This window comes from Channa argus, chromosome 10 (genome assembly GCF_033026475.1).
Source record: "Channa argus isolate prfri chromosome 10, Channa argus male v1.0, whole genome shotgun sequence".
NCBI lineage: Eukaryota > Metazoa > Chordata > Actinopteri > Anabantiformes > Channidae > Channa > Channa argus.
In genome coordinates, this window is record NC_090206.1 from 10934744 (window position 1) to 10953363 (window position 18620).

General features: G+C 41.5%; 3 protein-coding genes across 3 annotated transcripts; 2 read left to right on the forward strand and 1 right to left on the reverse strand.

The window, feature by feature from the left end:
* Positions 1–1766: 1766 nt before the first annotated feature.
* si:dkey-27i16.2 (regulator of cell cycle RGCC-like) lies at positions 1767–5514 on the reverse strand. The gene is made up of 5 exons (XM_067517565.1): positions 5355–5514; positions 4377–4541; positions 3693–3773; positions 2993–3055; positions 1767–2463 (listed from the first exon to the last, which is right to left on the reverse strand). The coding sequence occupies exons 1-5, from the start codon at positions 5374–5376 to the stop codon at positions 2456–2458; spliced, it is 339 nt and encodes a 112-aa protein (XP_067373666.1). The 5' UTR covers positions 5377–5514; the 3' UTR covers positions 1767–2455.
* A 109-nt stretch (positions 5515–5623) lies between these two features.
* pcdh20 (protocadherin 20) lies at positions 5624–12736 on the forward strand. Its single transcript, XM_067517559.1, has 2 exons — positions 5624–6988; positions 7547–12736. Exons 1-2 carry the CDS (start codon positions 6941–6943, stop codon positions 10055–10057), a joined length of 2559 nt encoding a protein of 852 aa, XP_067373660.1. The 5' UTR covers positions 5624–6940; the 3' UTR covers positions 10058–12736.
* Positions 12737–12911: 175 nt separating this feature from the next.
* On the forward strand, positions 12912–18142 carry LOC137133718 (myelin proteolipid protein-like). The gene is made up of 7 exons (XM_067517562.1): positions 12912–13030; positions 14694–14880; positions 15021–15177; positions 15542–15710; positions 16170–16243; positions 16351–16416; positions 16836–18142. Exons 1-7 carry the CDS (start codon positions 13027–13029, stop codon positions 16914–16916), a joined length of 738 nt encoding a protein of 245 aa, XP_067373663.1. The 5' UTR covers positions 12912–13026; the 3' UTR covers positions 16917–18142.
* The last annotated feature ends 478 nt before the right edge of the window (positions 18143–18620 follow it).

Here is an 18620-nt window from a genome sequence, read left to right on the forward strand (position 1 = left end):
GTTCATTCATCATTTACTCTGTCTGTTATCTAAAGAAGGCAACTGGCTGACATATTGGCCTCTTACTTTGGTGTGCTGCCAATCAAATACCGGTCTCACAGTAATTAGCGGATAAACAATGGGGAGGTGTTCCCGCAAGACAAACTGATATATTACATCAGATTCCAGTGAGGAGCAATCTAATAAAATCATACAGCATAATTAGATGCTGGTGACTTTTCTTGTTAAATGAAATGACAAGGTAGATTAGAGCAGACAAGTGTGGCAGCAGTGTCAAGTACCAGACTGTATACAGCCACAGATCTGAAACATACTGTTACAAACTCACCATGGGAAAAATCAGTGACAAAGTCTTTCACTTCCATGAGTAATTCACAACCATGTATCCTGCATTGTTGCAGTTCCTCACCTTCAGTCCCTGAAATCAGGATGTGCCCTTTTGTTTGAAGGAAGTTCCATCATGTCCAAGCAAACTTTGTTTGTTACTATCCTGAACAGCTGTGGCCCCAATCAGTCGTCCTCGCCTTTCTCTAAGTGGAACAGACAGCACAGGAGGAGCAGGTTACTCTTTACCACCCCTGTGTATTTTGCTATTGTTTGCACACTCTCTTCTTGGTCCCTTTCTGCTCCCATTATTCCTCTCTGCTTTGAAGTAATGTTGAATTTAGAGCTCGTCTCACTTGTACACCCTTCTCTCCCCTCTCTCCCTGGACCAGCTCTCCTCCCGGTCAACAGGGTTAAATAGTTGGACAGAGTTCAGGCCAGAGCTGAACTTTCTGAACAAAGTGTTTTTTAATTAGACATGATAGGACGAGCAGCAGTGTGTTAAATGTCCAACCTTTCTTCCTTTGGCCACAGCCACTGACATCCACCTAAGCAGTCTATCCAAAATACATCATCAGGGCCGGTGGTATCGTTGACAAGTCATATGAAACTGGAAATTTTTAAGAAGAAAACAGTAACAGTTCAATAAACTGCTGGTGCCTGACAGGCAAAACTTCTTCTTGACTTTAACCACCCTGGAACAAGCCTTAAATGTCATTTAGAAAAGCTGTATAGGTAAACGTTTCAGTGACTGTCCCTACTTTATACTCAAGGTTAACTCTTTAGTGCCTTCTAAAAATAATTTTGCATACTTTAGTTGGATTATACTGCTGATGTCAGTTAGTGTAAAGTAAAAAGTCACAAGTCTTACAACCGCAACATTCACCTCGCCCTTGTCTGTTTCACTCAGTCATGTTACTTTAATGAAACAGAGGAGACATCAGTGAGTGGATGGCAAAACATAGACCTAAGCTACACTAAAACTCACAGCAAAATAACTGCTAAGGTGACTCAAACAAAGCAGAACAATTTCCTCCCACCAGTTCAAAGTTGGGATTTGTGGTTTATAAGTCATAGCAGAGACAAAGCCCCCTGCAGAAGAATTATTGCACGAAATCTAAATGAGCATTGTTTCTCACAGTGCAATTGACGCATTTCCTTTTTAATCTTCACATGCTGTATGAGCTAAATCTGTAGGTTTCCGGATTTCATGGCAGAAGTGAAACTCAAAGCACAAGCAGCAGAGACATACAGGAAGCATAGCATAGCTCTTGAGGCATGTGGCATGACACTAGCAATAGTCAATTAAGGGATGGTGAGGGTGCAGGCACACTGAATATAATTTGTTGTCAGTACTGTCAAGAGTATTTTTAGAGAAGTGAAAGGTGTGTGTGTGTGTGTGTGTATGTGTGCGCAGAATAACTTGTGACCAACACTGCAAAGAGTGTCTCTGAATTCAGAAGTTCATATTTTATTTTTATATTTCAGCATCATCAGCAAAATCAAATATAGTACAAAATATCATCAAAATTTAGCTTTATTTGTATGTGCATTCATCTGTACAAGAATTTATATAAAAATGAATATTAACAAGAACTGTACACGACAGCCTATAAATGGCATTTGCTATTACACAGCAGATCTCAACTCCTTCAAGTTGAAATTAGTTTAGAACTAAATTGCCATCAATTTTCAACTAGACTCAATCAGCCCCCATTACATGGTCCTCTTACATTAAAAACGGCACATGAGGATTTAGAGCCCTACTGGCATAGTTCCTATGGGAATCTCAAATGTAGTATAAGCAGGCTTTCTATACTCCAGGCAGTGCTTTCTCTTAAGTTCAGACAGATGGAAGCTTTTTCTAATTCTAAGAACATCTTGAATCCAACGCTGCAGAGACATTGTATAACCGACTGGACGCGGTTTGCCAGGGGTTTGAGAGTGTTCTTGCATTCTGGAATACAGTGCCCTTTTAATTTTCCACTGTTAGCCTTTTTTTCCCTGGAGCAGCAAAGGAAGCATTTGCTCCGTTGGATCTGCTGATCTGCTGCGGTTGGATCTGTGTAGATCTGCATGTCTGTCGCCCCCAGCCTGTCCCCCTCCCCCAACGTGTCTTTTTTCTCTCTGTTCACATGTCTGCAAGAGAAAAGTACAAAAGCTCAGAAGCCTGAATTAAAGAAAAAGAGCACAAATATATTAACACTCACACAAACATGCAGTGACTAATCAGTGAGCTTTGTAAAGATACAGAAGGAGCTATGATTCATTTGTAATTCTCTCAGCACAGGATGCATGTTTTGTTCATTGTGGTTTGTCTGTGTGTGTGTGTGTGTATGCAGATACGAGTTCACAGGCCTCTGAAACACTAACACTTTAGTGCAGAGAGCAGGATCATGGTGCTCATGTAGTCAAGTATGCTATTATCACTAAAGGGCGTGTAGATAGAGTCCCCATACATGGCATTTACACACAAGAGGTGCTCAGAGATAAATGGGTGGGACAGTCCAAGGTAGAGACAAGGTGTCTAACACTATGCAATTTTGAATATGTAAAAAAACATGCAACTTGTCAGCATGTCCGCCACCAGAGGCCACATCCTGCTGGCTTGTCAGTTTAAATGCAAATGGACCAAATGATAAGGGGTGTAATTCTTTGAAACACGCACCAGCAAGTTCCCGGTCCAACATGTCGATAAAAATATCAAGTTCCCTTGTGTCTCCCAGTTTGGCTGAAAAAAGAGGACAGAAAGAAAATAAATTTTGTGAAACTACAGAGAAAACAGCAATGGAACTTTTGTGTGGAGAAATGCAACTCAGTTAAGTGTATTTCGTTTGGATCAAAAGCAAAAAACTAATCCAAGTCCCAGGATTACACATGAGCCAAACTGCTTTTGCACTAGCAAAAACATTTTCAGCTTCTTTTCTGCAAGATTTTCTACAAGATCAGCTTCTAAGATAAAGCTGATCTTAAGCGCTATGAAACTTTGGCAGCTGGATGGATCCCACCAGTGTGTCTGCTGTAAACATCTGATGGTTTAAACACAGACTCAATGACACCTTGTGGTCACCTTCTTGTTTTCATTCATTAAGATTTCATGCATGCAGCAAAATACACCAGCTCTCATTCATTTACACACACCTGAGCCAGTCAGAGCACTACACAACTGCATAAATAACCCCTGCAGGAGGGCCGGGATGTCACAGTCACAGTGGCATTGGGTTTGTTGTGTAAAAACAAAAGAGCTCCCAGCATAATGTTGAGGGGTTTTGTGTTGCTGTGATTGTGATCAGAGAAAAAGTGATAGTGATCACTGTAAAAAGCGAGGGCTATCTGGATAGAGATAGGCTGATGGAAGCCTCGAGTACCTTTCGGTGCCAGCTTTATGCCTGCTGTGTGAAGCTCTTCCTCGCTGGTGTTCAAACTGTTTCCCAAAGAAGCTTCGCTGCCTGAGGGGGAGAGAGGAGAGAAGCGAGTGAGCAGAGGAAATTTAAGCAAAGACAAGCACTAAAAGGCCAAACCCATGCAAATGGAACATAAGGATGATAACATGCAGTAAAGTGAAGGTAAACGCTCCTCCACTGTTGGCGATTCCCATGTGTCAGCTTTGGAAAGTGGCTTGCCTCCTGTAATGTTACTTTTAATAATGACGACACATGGGAGCAGAGAAACACACTTTCTGCTTTTATCCCTTAACCGTCGACAAACACACAACAACAGCAACAAAGCAAATGACAAAAGATGGGTGATCCATAAATATAAGCCAATTCAGTACACAGCTATTGTCACATGCAAAAACAGCTGCTTTAATAGGAGTGCACAGGGATGTGTCCTCTTGTACGACTAATTTAATTTAAATTAAGAAAGGCGAGCTACAGTTGTTGGGGCTGATAACGGGGCTCAACCAGCACCCATGGGGCCTTCATTCAACCTCACTCTCCAGCTAATGATGCACTAAATAATATATTTCCTTTCCTGCACTTTGTATGTTAAGCAATCATTATCTTTACACACAGAACACATTTCTCTAGTGTAATGATTTAGTTACTCACTGTAATCAGAGTCCTCAACTCCGCTGTCATCTGCAAGCCCTGTGCGACTTTTGGCTTCTTGCAGCATGTGCTGGTAAGCATGAGGTTTGCTTTGAGACGGGGCTTTTAGTTCCTCCACCACGTCCTGGAACTCCTGCAGCAACTCACCCAGCTCAAGCTCCAAGTCTGTGGAAAATGTGACAACAGTTGGAAAGAAATCCCATTACACCACTGAAGGAAAATGTTAGGATCATCCCACTGTAAGAAATGTCTGTTAAATTAAAGGTAAATTGCTGTAAAATCATCACATCAAAAAATGTAAATAGAAACACACTAATGCAATGTTTAATTTACAGTAGAACTTAGTAAAGTAGTGAACCAAACAGTTGATCATTTTAAAGTAAATATATGTTAAAATAGTCATACGTAATGTAAATTGCAAATTGTAAATGGTCTGCTTATAAAGAGCTTTTATGTATAATAGAATACAGAATACAACTACAATACTACAATAATACAAAAAACAGCCGTTTTTTTACAGTGCAAAACACAATAGTAGTACAGGAAGTACATACTTTGTAATTAAAAAATGTCAAATCATACTTTAAAGCCCTGATTTCATTTCAGGTTGTTGTAAAGGTTTTTTTTATAAAGACCCAACAAAAAAACACACCTCTGCAAAATCGTTTGATTAGGCCAACGCTGCAGAATTTTAATACTCCCTTATAATAAGCAAATATATGAAACTCACATTCAGAAGCACTGTTTATACGTTTTTAAATTAGTCACATTTAGGAATTTATTTGTCAATATATTTTAAAATAAGTTTTAAACTACATAAAAAGTAGGTATTTGTCATGTAGCTTGTGTAAAATACCAAAACATTTGGGTGGCAAACGTTTTTAGCATAAGATATGTATTAAAATGATTAGTCAAAACTCGGATCTTTAAAGGGTAAAATATGTTGTAGCCTCACAGTATCATTTTAAACGGACTCACCTGTGTTAATGTCTGAAGACATGTTGGAGCAGGAAAATAAAACACCACCAAGTCACTGCGCGCTTAGGTTCAGAGCTGTTTTTCAAAGCTGACAAGCAGGACGGTGGTTTTATTCTGAAAGCCTTCCACATCCGATCAGCTAGCGGATCGGAGCAGCCAATCACGTCGCTCAAACTCCCTCAGAGGGCTACTGTAAGTGGAAACAAGTGGGTGGAAAGTTGAAAGGAAAACCCGTAAGAATGACCAAAGTACGCCGTTACGCACTTCCTGTTGAGTCTTTCCAAATAAAAAATAAAATCTGTAGACTTTAAAAGTTAAAATACTCGTTATAAAAACTATACGTTTTTCTGGGTTTGGCACAGGCAACAAGCTCCAAGCTCCATAATTACCATAGTCACGTTTGGTACTTTAGTAAAATGTAATATTTTGCTTTTACTTGAGTAAAACATTTGAAGTGGTACTTGTAGTGAATAATTTTGTTTAAGCCAACACTTGCACTGAGTATTGGGTTTTTTTGTACTTCTACCAACTCTGCACATAGTGTAACACATTTTGCTGTGTATGGGGGCTGTGTACCCGCACACTGCTCAGAGGGGCCATGCTGACCACGTTATTAAGGCCGCCAGTATTAATGTTGTGGCTGATGGGTGTGTGTGTATATAAGTGCTGCAGTACTCCGCTCTGTCGATAGAGGCTCCTCCAGTGCACTTTCTACTTGCACAGAGTATCTGTGCCGATCTGTGTGCGTGGCACTATTCAGTGCTTTTTTTCCTGTCACCAAATTTATCCAACGATGTATTTTAGTGAAAGTATAAACCTGTATTTTAAACTTTTGATTACCCTAATGTTGCTGTTTAAGTTGGGAAACATTTTAAATATATAATATACGGATGTAGTTCTAGTTAAGTAGTTAAGTGTAGTTCAGTTAGTAGTTAATCATTAGTACAGTATGAGCCTGGTAATTCAGTAAAAAAGAACAGTATTCTCCTCAGTGATGTGATTCTAAATAGTAATACATAGTAATGATGATGATAATAATAATAATAATAATAATAATAATAACAATGTTTACTCACTAAGGAAACCAATAGTTTAAGTCTATGTATGAATGCACAGAGAGACATTTTGCAGTGTTAACACTGTTACTAATGTAATTTATATAGACATGTTCTCTATGGTTATTAATGCTTCCAGAGGGCAAACCTTAAAGAAAAACATATCTGTCAAACAAAAATTAAAACAACAGGTGGCAGCTGTGCCCGTAAAAAAATAGATATGTGTACCCATTTGGTGTTAGCAAATTAATCCCACCCTGTATAGTTTAGAGGCAAGGTACACAATATAAGCCTCAGCCTGCCCATTGTTTTATACTTTAGAGGCCTCAGTTTTTTTCAAAACATGTATTCAAGTCATGCAGGCAAACCTGTTGTTCGTCTGGCTTCTCCTGTGTCAGTCTGACACACAAGGTAAGTGTTGTAGGAGGGGCATGTAATGAATTATGCCTTCAGCTGTGCAGGTTTAGGTCGCCGTGTCTGCCCTCAGTGTTCATTTGCTGCCAGGGAAGCTGGGTAACATGTGTGAGGGCAATGGGCCATGGGACTCCTGATACTATGAACTGGGCTGCACTACTGCAGGTCAGTAAGTCAAAAGCTATTCAAGGATTATTCAGGCCATCTCTGTGTTTCTGGTTGACTAAAAAAGGCATGATTGTAATTTTGTTTTGTTTTTTTGTGTGTATTTAAATTTTTTTTAAATCTAATGAATGTTTAACAGAGCAGCTGGAGAGACCCTGATGAGTTGTTGAGTTATATAAAAAATGGTACTTTTCAGAAAAAACATATTAATATATTTGAGAAGCCAGACATATACGCAACTGTGATTTTATAATATGGACAAGAAAATAATTTAAAAAACAAGTTGTACTTTTTGTTGGAGTGTGTTATTCATATGTGATTGCAATTGGCTGTAGATAATTGAGGGGCATCACGTTACCTTCCCCACACAGTTGCTGCTTTTAAAATGGCTCTGTGGGCCACAAGGTTCAAACCTTGTCGCTACTTGGGAAAACAAACCACACTTTGTCAGGTTGAAATGCAAAACTAAGGCTGTCAAATTACAACCACTTGTTTTGTTTTTGTTGTTTTGGTCTGTTTTGTTGTTTTCTGCTCACATTTTCTGTCTTTTATTCCCAGAATCTGCTGCTTTTGGTCTTTCTCAGGCAGATCACATGTGGTTCTGTCCAGTTTTTGGTCCCAGAGGAACGGGAGCCTGGGACTCTGGTTGGATCATTTAGTAAACACTTTCCACCTCCTTACCAGCTCCTTACCCAGGAGTATCTTTGGATGGACAAAAACACAGGGAATTTCTACACAACTGAGCAAAAAATGGATCGCGAGGCTCTCTGCCCTGAGGAGACAAAAGCTGAGGAATGCATTATTCTACACAATGCTGTTGTGGGGCCCTCAGGAGACCTTATACAGTTTCCTGTGATCATAGAAGATATCAATGACAATGCACCTCATTTTGAAAACAGTGAAATATACCTGAGAGTGTCTGAAGACGTGGCTGTAGGGACTAGTTTTTTATTGGATGACCAAGCTCAGGACAGTGATGCCGGTCATAACGGCAAGCTGCAGTACCACCTAGAAGAATCTGAAGAAGTGTTCGGTTTAAAAGTTGAGGAGACTTTCATCATGCTGATTGTGAAGACAGCTTTGGATAGGGAGGCTCGGGACCAATATGAGATGCTGCTGGTGGCCACTGACTGTGGCAGAAACCCTTTAAGTGCTACAGCAACTTTAATGGTCACAGTAACAGATGTTAATGACAACTGTCCGAGCTTTAGCTCTGACAGCCTCCGCAACGTCACCATCCCAGGAGACTCCCCAAAGAACATGCTGGTAGCTCAGGTCAGAGCCACAGATCCAGATTCAGGCCTGAATGCTGCCATCATTTACTCCCTCAGTCCCAAAGTCTCTGAGCGGGCCAAGAAGCTCTTTAGCCTTGACAGCCTCACTGGGTACATTAGACTAAAACAGGACCTCCAAAGTGACAACTCTGAGGAGCTGGTGTTAAAAGTGTTAGCTAGCGGCCATCACTGCCCCCCAGCAGACACTCAGGTGACTGTATCTGTCCTCCCCAAGGCAAACCAAGAGCTGACGATTAAGATCAGGTTCATAGCGGAGCATCAAAACCAGACCATGGTGTTACCAGAGAACCAGCCCCCCACGGCCTTAGCTGTTTTAGAGCTTGGGGGTGACAGCAGCTCATCTCTTTCCATTGAGGGCGAGGTGCCTTTCACTTTAACCCTACAGCATGGCAAATATCTGCTTTCCACATCAAAGCCCTTAGACTATGAGCTAAAAAGGGAACATCATATTTCTGTGGTTGCGCATAAGGGATCAGCTGAAGGGTCTGTGATCGTTTCTTCTAGGAGTGTTATCAGGGTGCTGGTGGCAGATGTCAATGATAATGCCCCACATTTTTCCCAGTCTCATTACCAGCTGGAGGTGGAGGAAAACAACAAGCCAGGGCTGTCACTCCTGCAGGTCTCGGCTTCAGACTCAGACAGCGGACACAATGGCAGAGTGACCTACAGCTTGGACAAGCACACATCTGCCATATTCACCATCGACCCTGAAACGGGTCAACTGTGCGTGTCAGCCTCTCTGGATAGGGAACAGCAGGACGTACACAAGCTCGCTGTGTTTGTACGAGATAGCGGGTTTCCTCCTTTGGAGTCTGTGGCCATTGTATCCATTCATGTTCTGGACCAGAATGACAACGCACCTGTTTTTCTAACCCCCCACTTTATGTTTTTCATCCTTGAGAATGTACCACCGTTCACCCTGGTTGGGCAGGTAGGGTTTGTTGACCCAGATGAAGGAAAGAATGGGAACATAGAGTTGAATGTTGTACACAGCAGTGGACCTTTTGTTGTGGATAATACCCAAGGGACACTTCACACCACTACAAACTTGGACCGGGAGAAAGAGGATTGCTATGAACTCTACCTGCTGGCCAGAGATCATGGCCACCCACTTGCTTTGTCTTCCACTGCCAGGGTAACTATCTTTGTGGAGGACATCAATGACAACCAGCCAAAAGTGATCCTTCCCAGCAGCAACTCCTCATGCCTGACAGTCTCTCCAGCAACAGTGGCAGGCACCATAGTAACAAAGATATATGCCATCGACGAAGATTCCGGGCTGAATTCAGAGATTACGTATACTGTTGTGGCACCAGAGCCTGCGCAACACAGCAGCCCCTTCCAGGTGAATGTGAGGTCAGGGCACATCACTACAGGTCAGCCACTTGGACGGAAGGATCTGGGAATGCATCACCTTTTTGTTGTAGTCAGAGATGAGGGGAAACCAACTCCACTCTATAGCACTGTTTGGGTTAATTTGTTGGTCAATGAGAGCATGGAACCCTGCCACTTGGACAAGGTGCCCACCTGGACAGGGACACGTGATTTGGTTCAAACCCCCACAAAGACCTCCATCTGTGAGATAGAATACCCCAGATCTGCTCAACTGACAATGTTAGTTGGCGTGGGTATGATTCTGGCATCCACGTGTTTGTTTGTGGTGACAGCTGTTTTATACATGAAACAGAGAAGAAGAAATCAGAATAAGAGGGGGCACACTGAGGAGAATACAATTCCACTCAGGCTCAGAGACAAATACTACTCTGATGTCTAACAGAATAAAACAAGCAATGTGAATGTCACTCACACAGTGTCATGGATGAAATCAGCTGTTGAATCTAAATATTTATCCAAGACTTTTTGGCATTTTAATAATCAAGTTTGTCACTTTATTTAGATACAATGTGTATTCAAACAAGGGCAACACGATGATGAAAATTCAGCGCTGCCGCCTCACAGCTAGAAGGTTGCGGGGTCGTGCCCCGGCCGGCCGTGGCCTTTCTGTGTGGAGTTTGCATGTTCTTCCTGTGCTTGCGTGGGTTTCCCTCTGGTACTGTGGTTTCCTCCCACAGTCTAAAAACATGCATGTTAGGTTAATTGGTGAATCTAAAATTGCCCATAGTTGTGAATGTGAGTGTGAATGGATATCTATCTGTGTATGTCTCTCTGTGGCTTTGCGATAGACTAGCGATCTGTCCAGGATGGGCCACGCCTCTCGCCCGATGAGACCTGGAATAGGCTCCAGGCCCCCGACCCACATAGGATAAGTGGTGACAGATAATGGATGGGTTGATGGATGTATTCAAACATTTGTCAATAGCAAAAGTGCAAAATTTAGTGGAAACAAAGTCAACCGATTTTCTGATAAAGATCCCTGGGTGCTACCGGAAAATCCTATAAAAGGTGATCTGATAAGTCAAGTTACCTGCAGAAACTTGTTCCCTTTGATTTTCCTTAGAAACACATAGAACAACACAATTTGATAGATTATGATGTAAACATGTTTAAACAGAATATCACAGAAAGGCACAGGTTAGGGTCTTTAGGGGGTATTCTTAATTATCCCTGCGGCCAGAAGAAGACTGAGGTAAGGGCCATGCTGAGTTGACTAGACCCTTCTCAGATTTCCTCACTCAGAAGTCTGAGTGATGGAGAGTCTAAACTGTTTAGACACACAAAAGGGTTTAATGTTCCTGTGGTGGGGAGATGATGAAATTCTCTTAGAAGCAGCTCTGAGACAACTGCAGGAGGCAGGTTAGCCGTTGTAAACAGGTGCGAGGCGGCAGAGGAAAGACATACCACCATCTCAAGTCACTGCCACACACCTGTTACCCGATAGTGCTGCTTCTCACCAACAGCGCTGGATCGAACCCAAAAGACAGAGAACCTACTTCACTGCACCAAGTACCCCAACAGGCTTTTTGTTTTGATGACAGATGTGTTGGAGTGAAATCACAGAGTGTTCAAAGAAATCTTTTCAAAAGGCAGTGGCTCTGTTATGTTACTGATACATTCGTATGCTGGGGAACAATTGAAATATCAGACCAGGTTAAGTGATGCATGAAGTATGAGTGAGTCAGGATAAAATGTGTTTACAAATCCTTGAACACACAACGACACAAAGGCAGCAGGCTAATTGTTGAAGCTTTTACAAGAGAAAACTGTTTTTTATCTTTATGGTGTCACAAACTGTTCTGCAATGTGTTCTAGAAACACCTGTGCTAGAGGAACGGGGAAAAGCCAAGAGTCAGAGCATGTAAAACACAGCGTCTGGTTAGTGGAGAACAAGGCTTGTATAACAAGAGTGGTGTGTCTCTCAGGATTTCTGAGCTGGGAGCTGAAAAATAAATAATCTAATAGGGCTGCACTGTGAGAGATACATTAGCTGGAAATTAATAAAGAGCTCTATAATAAAATTACAAATGAAAGAGGCATCTTCACACAAGGAATTTCAGATTCCACTAAAATAAAATATGTACATATGTAATTGTTTTTCAAGAGAAATGTTTGACCTGACAAACAGTCAAGTTGTGATACAGTATCAAAGTAGTGATAACGTTACCGTTGAAAAAAAACAACTGAGATTTCTTAAAAAAAAATAAATGTTAAATGTAACTGTTCATGCACTTGCGTCTGTACAAATGTTTTGGCAGGAGAAAGCCTGCCACCTACTGGACACATGAAGCCAAATCTAGCTCTTTATTTTTGTTGGTTAGCCAGAGGGTGGAGATGAATCAGTGGACAGTCTCTCACTCCTCCACAGTCAGGTCACCTGAGATCAGTGATGTTTCCCTGCTGCATGCTGCTCTGCTCCAATCTCAGCCCATTTCAGTTTTAGCTAATTCTTTTTTCCCAAGCAAAGCTTGTGATAATAGATTATGAGGTTGTGTGAGCTAACACTGACAAAGAAACCAGCTGGCATTGACCCAAATACCCCGCAGATGATTTCTCACATACACATTACAATCCAGCCTGATTAAATACAAATTATTTATTTTTTTATCAAAGAAACTTACCCCTTATCTGTCTGAATTAAAAGCTGCTGTCTGACCTTATCAAAAGTAGAACTACCCAGGTATTAATGGCATGTGAATTCCACGTGAAATCTGCTAAAGAGGACCCTGTAAGAGGCTGAAGATAATGCACATATCTGCTCATCCTGCTGAGATGTCCAGAACTGACGCAGTGTTAATTTCCAAAGTGTGGAGAACATCACCTGCCCGTCTCCAGGCTCATGAAGAGTATTGATGTCAGACAAATCTGTTCACACACATACAGCGTCTCAGTCAGTCACATCCTGCATAATTCATGACCGGTTTACTATTTGGGTTTATTCATTTGGTTGCAAATGTTGCCGTTTTGGCGTTTAAAACAAAAGCCTGGCTGAATCAGGGGCTGGAGGTTCTGATGATGCGATAACAGAACTCACAGAAAAGTGTTTTCTTTTTTTCCCCCATGGGAAAAAAACTTCCTCCTTTGCATTTGAAAAGTAAGACGCAAGTTCATATGCGTAAACAAAGAAAGCTAAGTCAACTTTTCCAAGCCTAAGAACCTTGACCTCTTCCTTATTATTTTCCGCCTTGGGGTTCATTGAAAAGCGACATTGTTTCTTTAAGATTGCACTTGCAGTCTGTCCATTGTGGAGGGAACAGTGGGCGAGCTGAGATTGATATACGGGGGCCGAAGAAAAGTGGCGCATATCATCAGCGGACCAGCTGCAGTGCTGAACGCATCCTTCCAGACATGGGTAAGAAGTTTCAGCCACTGGTATATTCAACTATCTTAGCATTTAACAGATATTACATTTATTATCAAATCATGCATGTTTTTTTTTTGTTTTGTTTTTTTGTGGTATGAATGCGACTGCGAGCGCACAGCAGAGGTTATTTGGTTTTATTTCTTTTTCTTTTCGTCAGTATAGAGGTCGGCTACTCACCGACTGATGCTCCACTGATATTATGAGACTTATTTTAATGCTTGGGATGGCAGGGCTACTTTCAGAGGAGGCTTGTCGCATTTGCTTTTGGTCACAATCTTTCTCAATTTTTAAACGGCCGAACTTGGCCCCGGCTTTGCATTTTCTACCACAGCTTTGAGTCACAATCCTGCGTGCTGCACGGCTCAGATTGATGATGTCATTAATTAGTTAATTGGTGCACGGCGTGTGTGAAGGCGTGCAGCGTAGTGTTTGTGAGATAATACACGTTTGAAGCGCTGGATTGTGTTCACATTTTTGCGCAATTTAATTAATATACTTTCAGCGACTTCCCTTTTTTTTTTAGAATACTAAAAATCTTGTTAGTTCCCCTAATTGTTAGTTCACATTAAGGTTATGCCTCTCTCTCTCTCTCTGTCTCTCTCTCTCTCTCTCTGTCTGTCTCACAACCAACACAGCCATGTAGATGTGTTCAATTAAAGAGCTATCTATTTGCCCCTCCTGCCATCTGTGTTTACTGTAATGGTACCAACCACAGTCTGTCTGCTTCCATTGTGCCCGTGTGTGAATGCACGCATGCAAGTGTGTAATGGCACACATGCACACTGTTGCGCTGTTGTTTGTGGATTTGCTTTTCCATCCATTTCCAGTACAGTCCCCACTACCACCAGAAGGAGGTCTGAGTGTGTGTATGTGTGCATCAGGCATTGAGGTGCCTCTGGCCTTTGTTAGCCTGACATTGGTGGCCCTTGTACCCCCATGATGCTGTGGGACAAAGACTGCTGTCTCCACAGTCACAAAAGCAGCCTCTCTCTCTCTCTTTCGCTTTGTCTCTCCTCTCCATCCTCCCTCTTTTCTCACACACTCCATGCTGGGTGGTGAATGGAGTCAGGGTGTGAGCCGGGGTCAGGAAAGGCACATCCCTGTGCCCTTGGTCCTTGGCATTCATTCAAACATCACATGACTATTAGGAAGAACGCACAGCTTTAACAAGAGGACTTAAGTGTTTACTGGCGCAGCTCAAATAGGAGAGATGTAGTAGCATAAGCAATTTACTTTATGTGTTATGTTTGAGATAAACATCTATGGAGATTTCTTCCTTCGTCCCCATTAAAAGAAGTTTGCGTGGTGTTCACAGAACTAAGGCTTTCTATTGTACTAAAACACTTTGACTAGTTGTAGGAAAATAATCAACAGATTTATTAGTCATTATTATTATGAAGAAAATAGTTGTATAAATATTTCAGAATTCCAGTTTCAAATTTTGAGTGTTTGCTGCTTTCATTTAATAACTTATTTAATTAAAACTGATAAATTATGAAAATATTTTATTCACACGTTTCAAGAAGCACAAACAAATTTCCTTTGCCAGCACTGTAGTAAAAGGTCCTGTTCCTGTCTCCTGTGTTGTGTGTCATATATCACCACTTAATAATGTGCCCTGACTTTCATGGTGCAACATCTTGACTAACAGGTTGCTATGACTGCTGTATGCGCTGTTTGGGTGGTGTGCCGTACTGCTCCCTGGTTGCCACACTGCTCTGTTTCTCTGGCATTGCTCTCTTCTGCGGCTGTGGGCACCAGGCACTCACGGAGACAGAGAGGCTCATCGAGACGTACTTTGCCCGAAACCTTCAGGACTACATCACACTTGCCTACATGTAAGAAGCAGTTGCATTTCCATTATTCGCGTGACTTCTTTTCAACCTTGCCACAGGATTTCTCAAGTTGTAGTCTCTAATTTGGAGGTTTAGCCATGTATTTAGACTACCTATGTTTCTCTTTTCCTCTCTTCATTCAGCATTCAGTATTTCCAGTATGTCATCTACGGTTTGGCCTCCTTTTTCTTCCTCTACTGCATTGTGCTGTTGGCTGAGGGCTTCTACACCACAAGTGTTGCCAAGCAAACATTTGGAGAGTTCAGGAGCACCATGTGTGGCCGCTGCCTCAGCTCCTCGGTAAGATGGCCCAGAGTGGGACAAGCACAGGGGATTGGAGAGATTGGATGGGATTAATATATATATCACTCCCTGGTGGGTGCTGAGCCAAAAATCTTAAGGTTGCTTAAAACCTCTGGGGACATGCAGCGATAAGCATACAGTGTGTGTTTGAGCAGTTGGGGGTGGGGTGGGGTGGATTGGTGCTGGGGTTTGAAGAGAAAGAGGCAAACACACAGTTAGATAATAAGTAAAGCTAATCAGAAAAGTAAATTTGGTCACTGAGTCACTACTCATAAAAACATTCCCGTTGTTACTTACAGTATGTGCATCAGTTTATTATGATGGTGCACCCTAATGTTTACTCTGCTTTGTCCTTGTACAGTTTATTGTGGTGACATATGTACTAGCGGTGCTGTGGCTGTTGGTGTTTGCCTTCTCTGCCCTTCCTGTCTACTTTTTCTACAACATGGATGCTACCTGCCACACTATTGATGTTCTGACGGAGACCCCAGCAAGTATCAACCAGCTCTGTGTTGATGCACGACAATATGGTAACAAGAAACCCGTTTATAACAACTTGTTTACATCTGGTGATTTTAAATGTTCCTTTTCCTTTAATAATAATAACAATGAAAGGATCTACCAAGAACTGACTGTGTTGCCAAAGCCTAGAATAGCTTATTTCTGCATTACGTCTTTAAATCACATAGTGAGTCACTCAGTTACAATGAATCCACAGCTCAGTTCCCAAAAGAGTCACTATTGACAAATATTTTTGGTTAAGTTTCATCCAATTAATGTGTAAGAGAAAAATGGGTTTGTGAGCAGTTTTTAACAGTTACATCATCAGTAGTAACTTTTAGGCTGAGAGCTTAAAAATTGAGGAACGCATTATTGGTTTTTATCTTTTAATTTTACTTGCAGACATTAAGACAAAATACAGAATATGCCAATACTACCCTTGTAATATAACCAACATAGAATTGATAAGATATTCTGCATTTTAAAAGGGCTCTTGCCATGGAACGCAGTACCAGGGAAAGCTTGTGGTATGACACTGTCCACTGTTTGCAAGACCAGAGAGGTAAGGACTAGGAAATGACTAAAGTGCTGGAGTCATGATGTATAGTTAGCCTGACTAAAAATAAAGCAGACATGCTCTCACCACTAAAGCAAATCTCCTCCTTTCAGTACCGAATGACCTATGACCTTTACATTGCGGCATTCGCCGGTGCGGGGATCACACTCTTGGCTCTGGTGAGTGATTATGCTTCAGCTAGAGCCAGTTTGGCCATGCTGCCATAGTGGTGTACAACAATAGCATTATTGCTTATGTGACTTAGTGACGCTCAAAGCGTAGGCGTTGAGGCATCTGAGGCCTCCATGACTGATGACTTTTATACTATTGTTCTCTGTTCCTCTTTCTCAGCTGACACAAACATTACAATATTGCCGTAATGTCTGGTGGTTTTCCAGCCAGGCAAATGGTGCACCCATTATACTTGCATGCTCCATTACAGAAGCTATTACAGAGATGGTTTCTGCTATCAAATTAATGTCATTGGCAGCTACTTCTAGCTTTTTTTTTTCTTATTTGTAGAGTATTTGGATGATGTGGATTTCTCTTCTTTTTACTTCTGCTCTGACACTTCCTTTCTCTGCTTCTTTTTTCATAGCTGACCTATACTGCGTCAACCACCTATAATTTTGCTGTTCTGCGGTATCTAGGAAGAAAGGGGATTGGTGGAAGGTGTTAGGCTCTCTAGCTGTCTGCTCAATCATTTCTTCACCAACATGGGGATCTGAAGGGACACCAATTCTCTTGTCCCACCACATCTGCACAGGACCACCAGTGGTTGCGGACTTTTGAAAATCTTTATATTTTTACTTTCTTCATAGTAAGGAGGTTATTGTTTTTTACTTTTTGTCTTTTTATGAGTGTGATTTATCTACAGCTTGCAGTACATCTTGTCATATGTCATATTCCCCAAAATGTTTGTAAATTACTGCTCTTGTTGTTCGTTGTCTAAAATGTATTCCTACTTCTCATCACAGACACTTAACATATCACTAAAAATTAACATACGAGAATGTTAGGTAACAATTTGCAACACGCATAGAGCAAGAATGCAGCTGTTACACAGAATAGGTATTATAGGATGCCATGGCTACCATCCCTCACATCTGGTTACCATGGGGGTAGACAAGCATGCATTGGCAGTCACACGCTGACCTCAGGACTTTTCTCACGGGCTGAAGAAAAGCCTCAACAATGGAGTCATGCCTGTTTTAGAAGCTAGCCAATAAGGAGCCAGTTCAAGGGGCCACCTGCACTATGAGTCTCTGCAAATGGTTATATTACATGGTAAGGGAGAGGGTCCTCTGGACAAAGAGAGTTGGACCTCTCTAAAGCCTCAATGCAGCCCATCTGGGACAGCAACCACTTGCACACATCACATCCACACACTGCTTCATGACCCCTACCTCCCTGCAAAAAGTTGAGATGATGGATTCCAAGGGGAGAGACTGAAGTAATTTTTGACTATCTTGAATGGTTTATTTTTGACAAAGGGACATGCTTGTTTAGTTCTGATCTATAAAGGTCTGAATTTGTTTTTCCTACTTTTGAGATGACAAAAGCACTAGGTGCTTATTGAGTACCCTCTTTATTAGACATGAAACACATTGTTGAGGTGTGAATTTATCCCCTGCTGTTGCATGAATGAGATTTATAGAGATAGGACAACTTTGTTCCGTCTCTTACATTTTAGGAATTTTGTTGTAGTTATTGTATAACACAACGTTTTACATATTGTAGCTGAATTTACTACTCCTTTTACACTTTGGATATTACTAACAAATTCTATGGCAACTTAATAATTAGATCAGTTTATTTTGTGGAAGCTATATCCAGCTAAGAGTGGTGAATGTTTGATTTTTTTTTGTGTTGGTAATATTTGATAATAAAAACAATATACAAGTATTTATGCAGAGTGCCTCAAATTTTTTATTTATCTATTTTTTTTGGTATGTGTGAAAGCACAGTGTCGGCTGTGGTGTCACTATTTTACTGGTACACCATCCCTGGCTTCCTGCCAAATCAAGGGGCCAAGGTGTTTTGTAAGGTGTTTTGTATTCTCTCCTCTTGTGTCCACAGGTGCACTCTTCCCTGCACTTGGCTGTGAATCATGTGTATCTGAGGAAGCTGAGGCGTAGGGCAAAAGAGGAGAGGAGAGGCCGTGACCTGTATGGGAGAACACAGAGGGATAGACGAGGGACAATGTGCTCTCCATACCCTGCAAACACATCTGACATCTCCTGACCGCACCTCCAGTTCTGCTGCAGATTTCCATGATAACCATAATACCAGAACTGAGCTGTCATCAATTATTATATTCTTTAAAGTGTTCCAGTTTAGTGGCCCATGTTGGTTGTATTTGTTAAAGTAATGATTTTTGTCA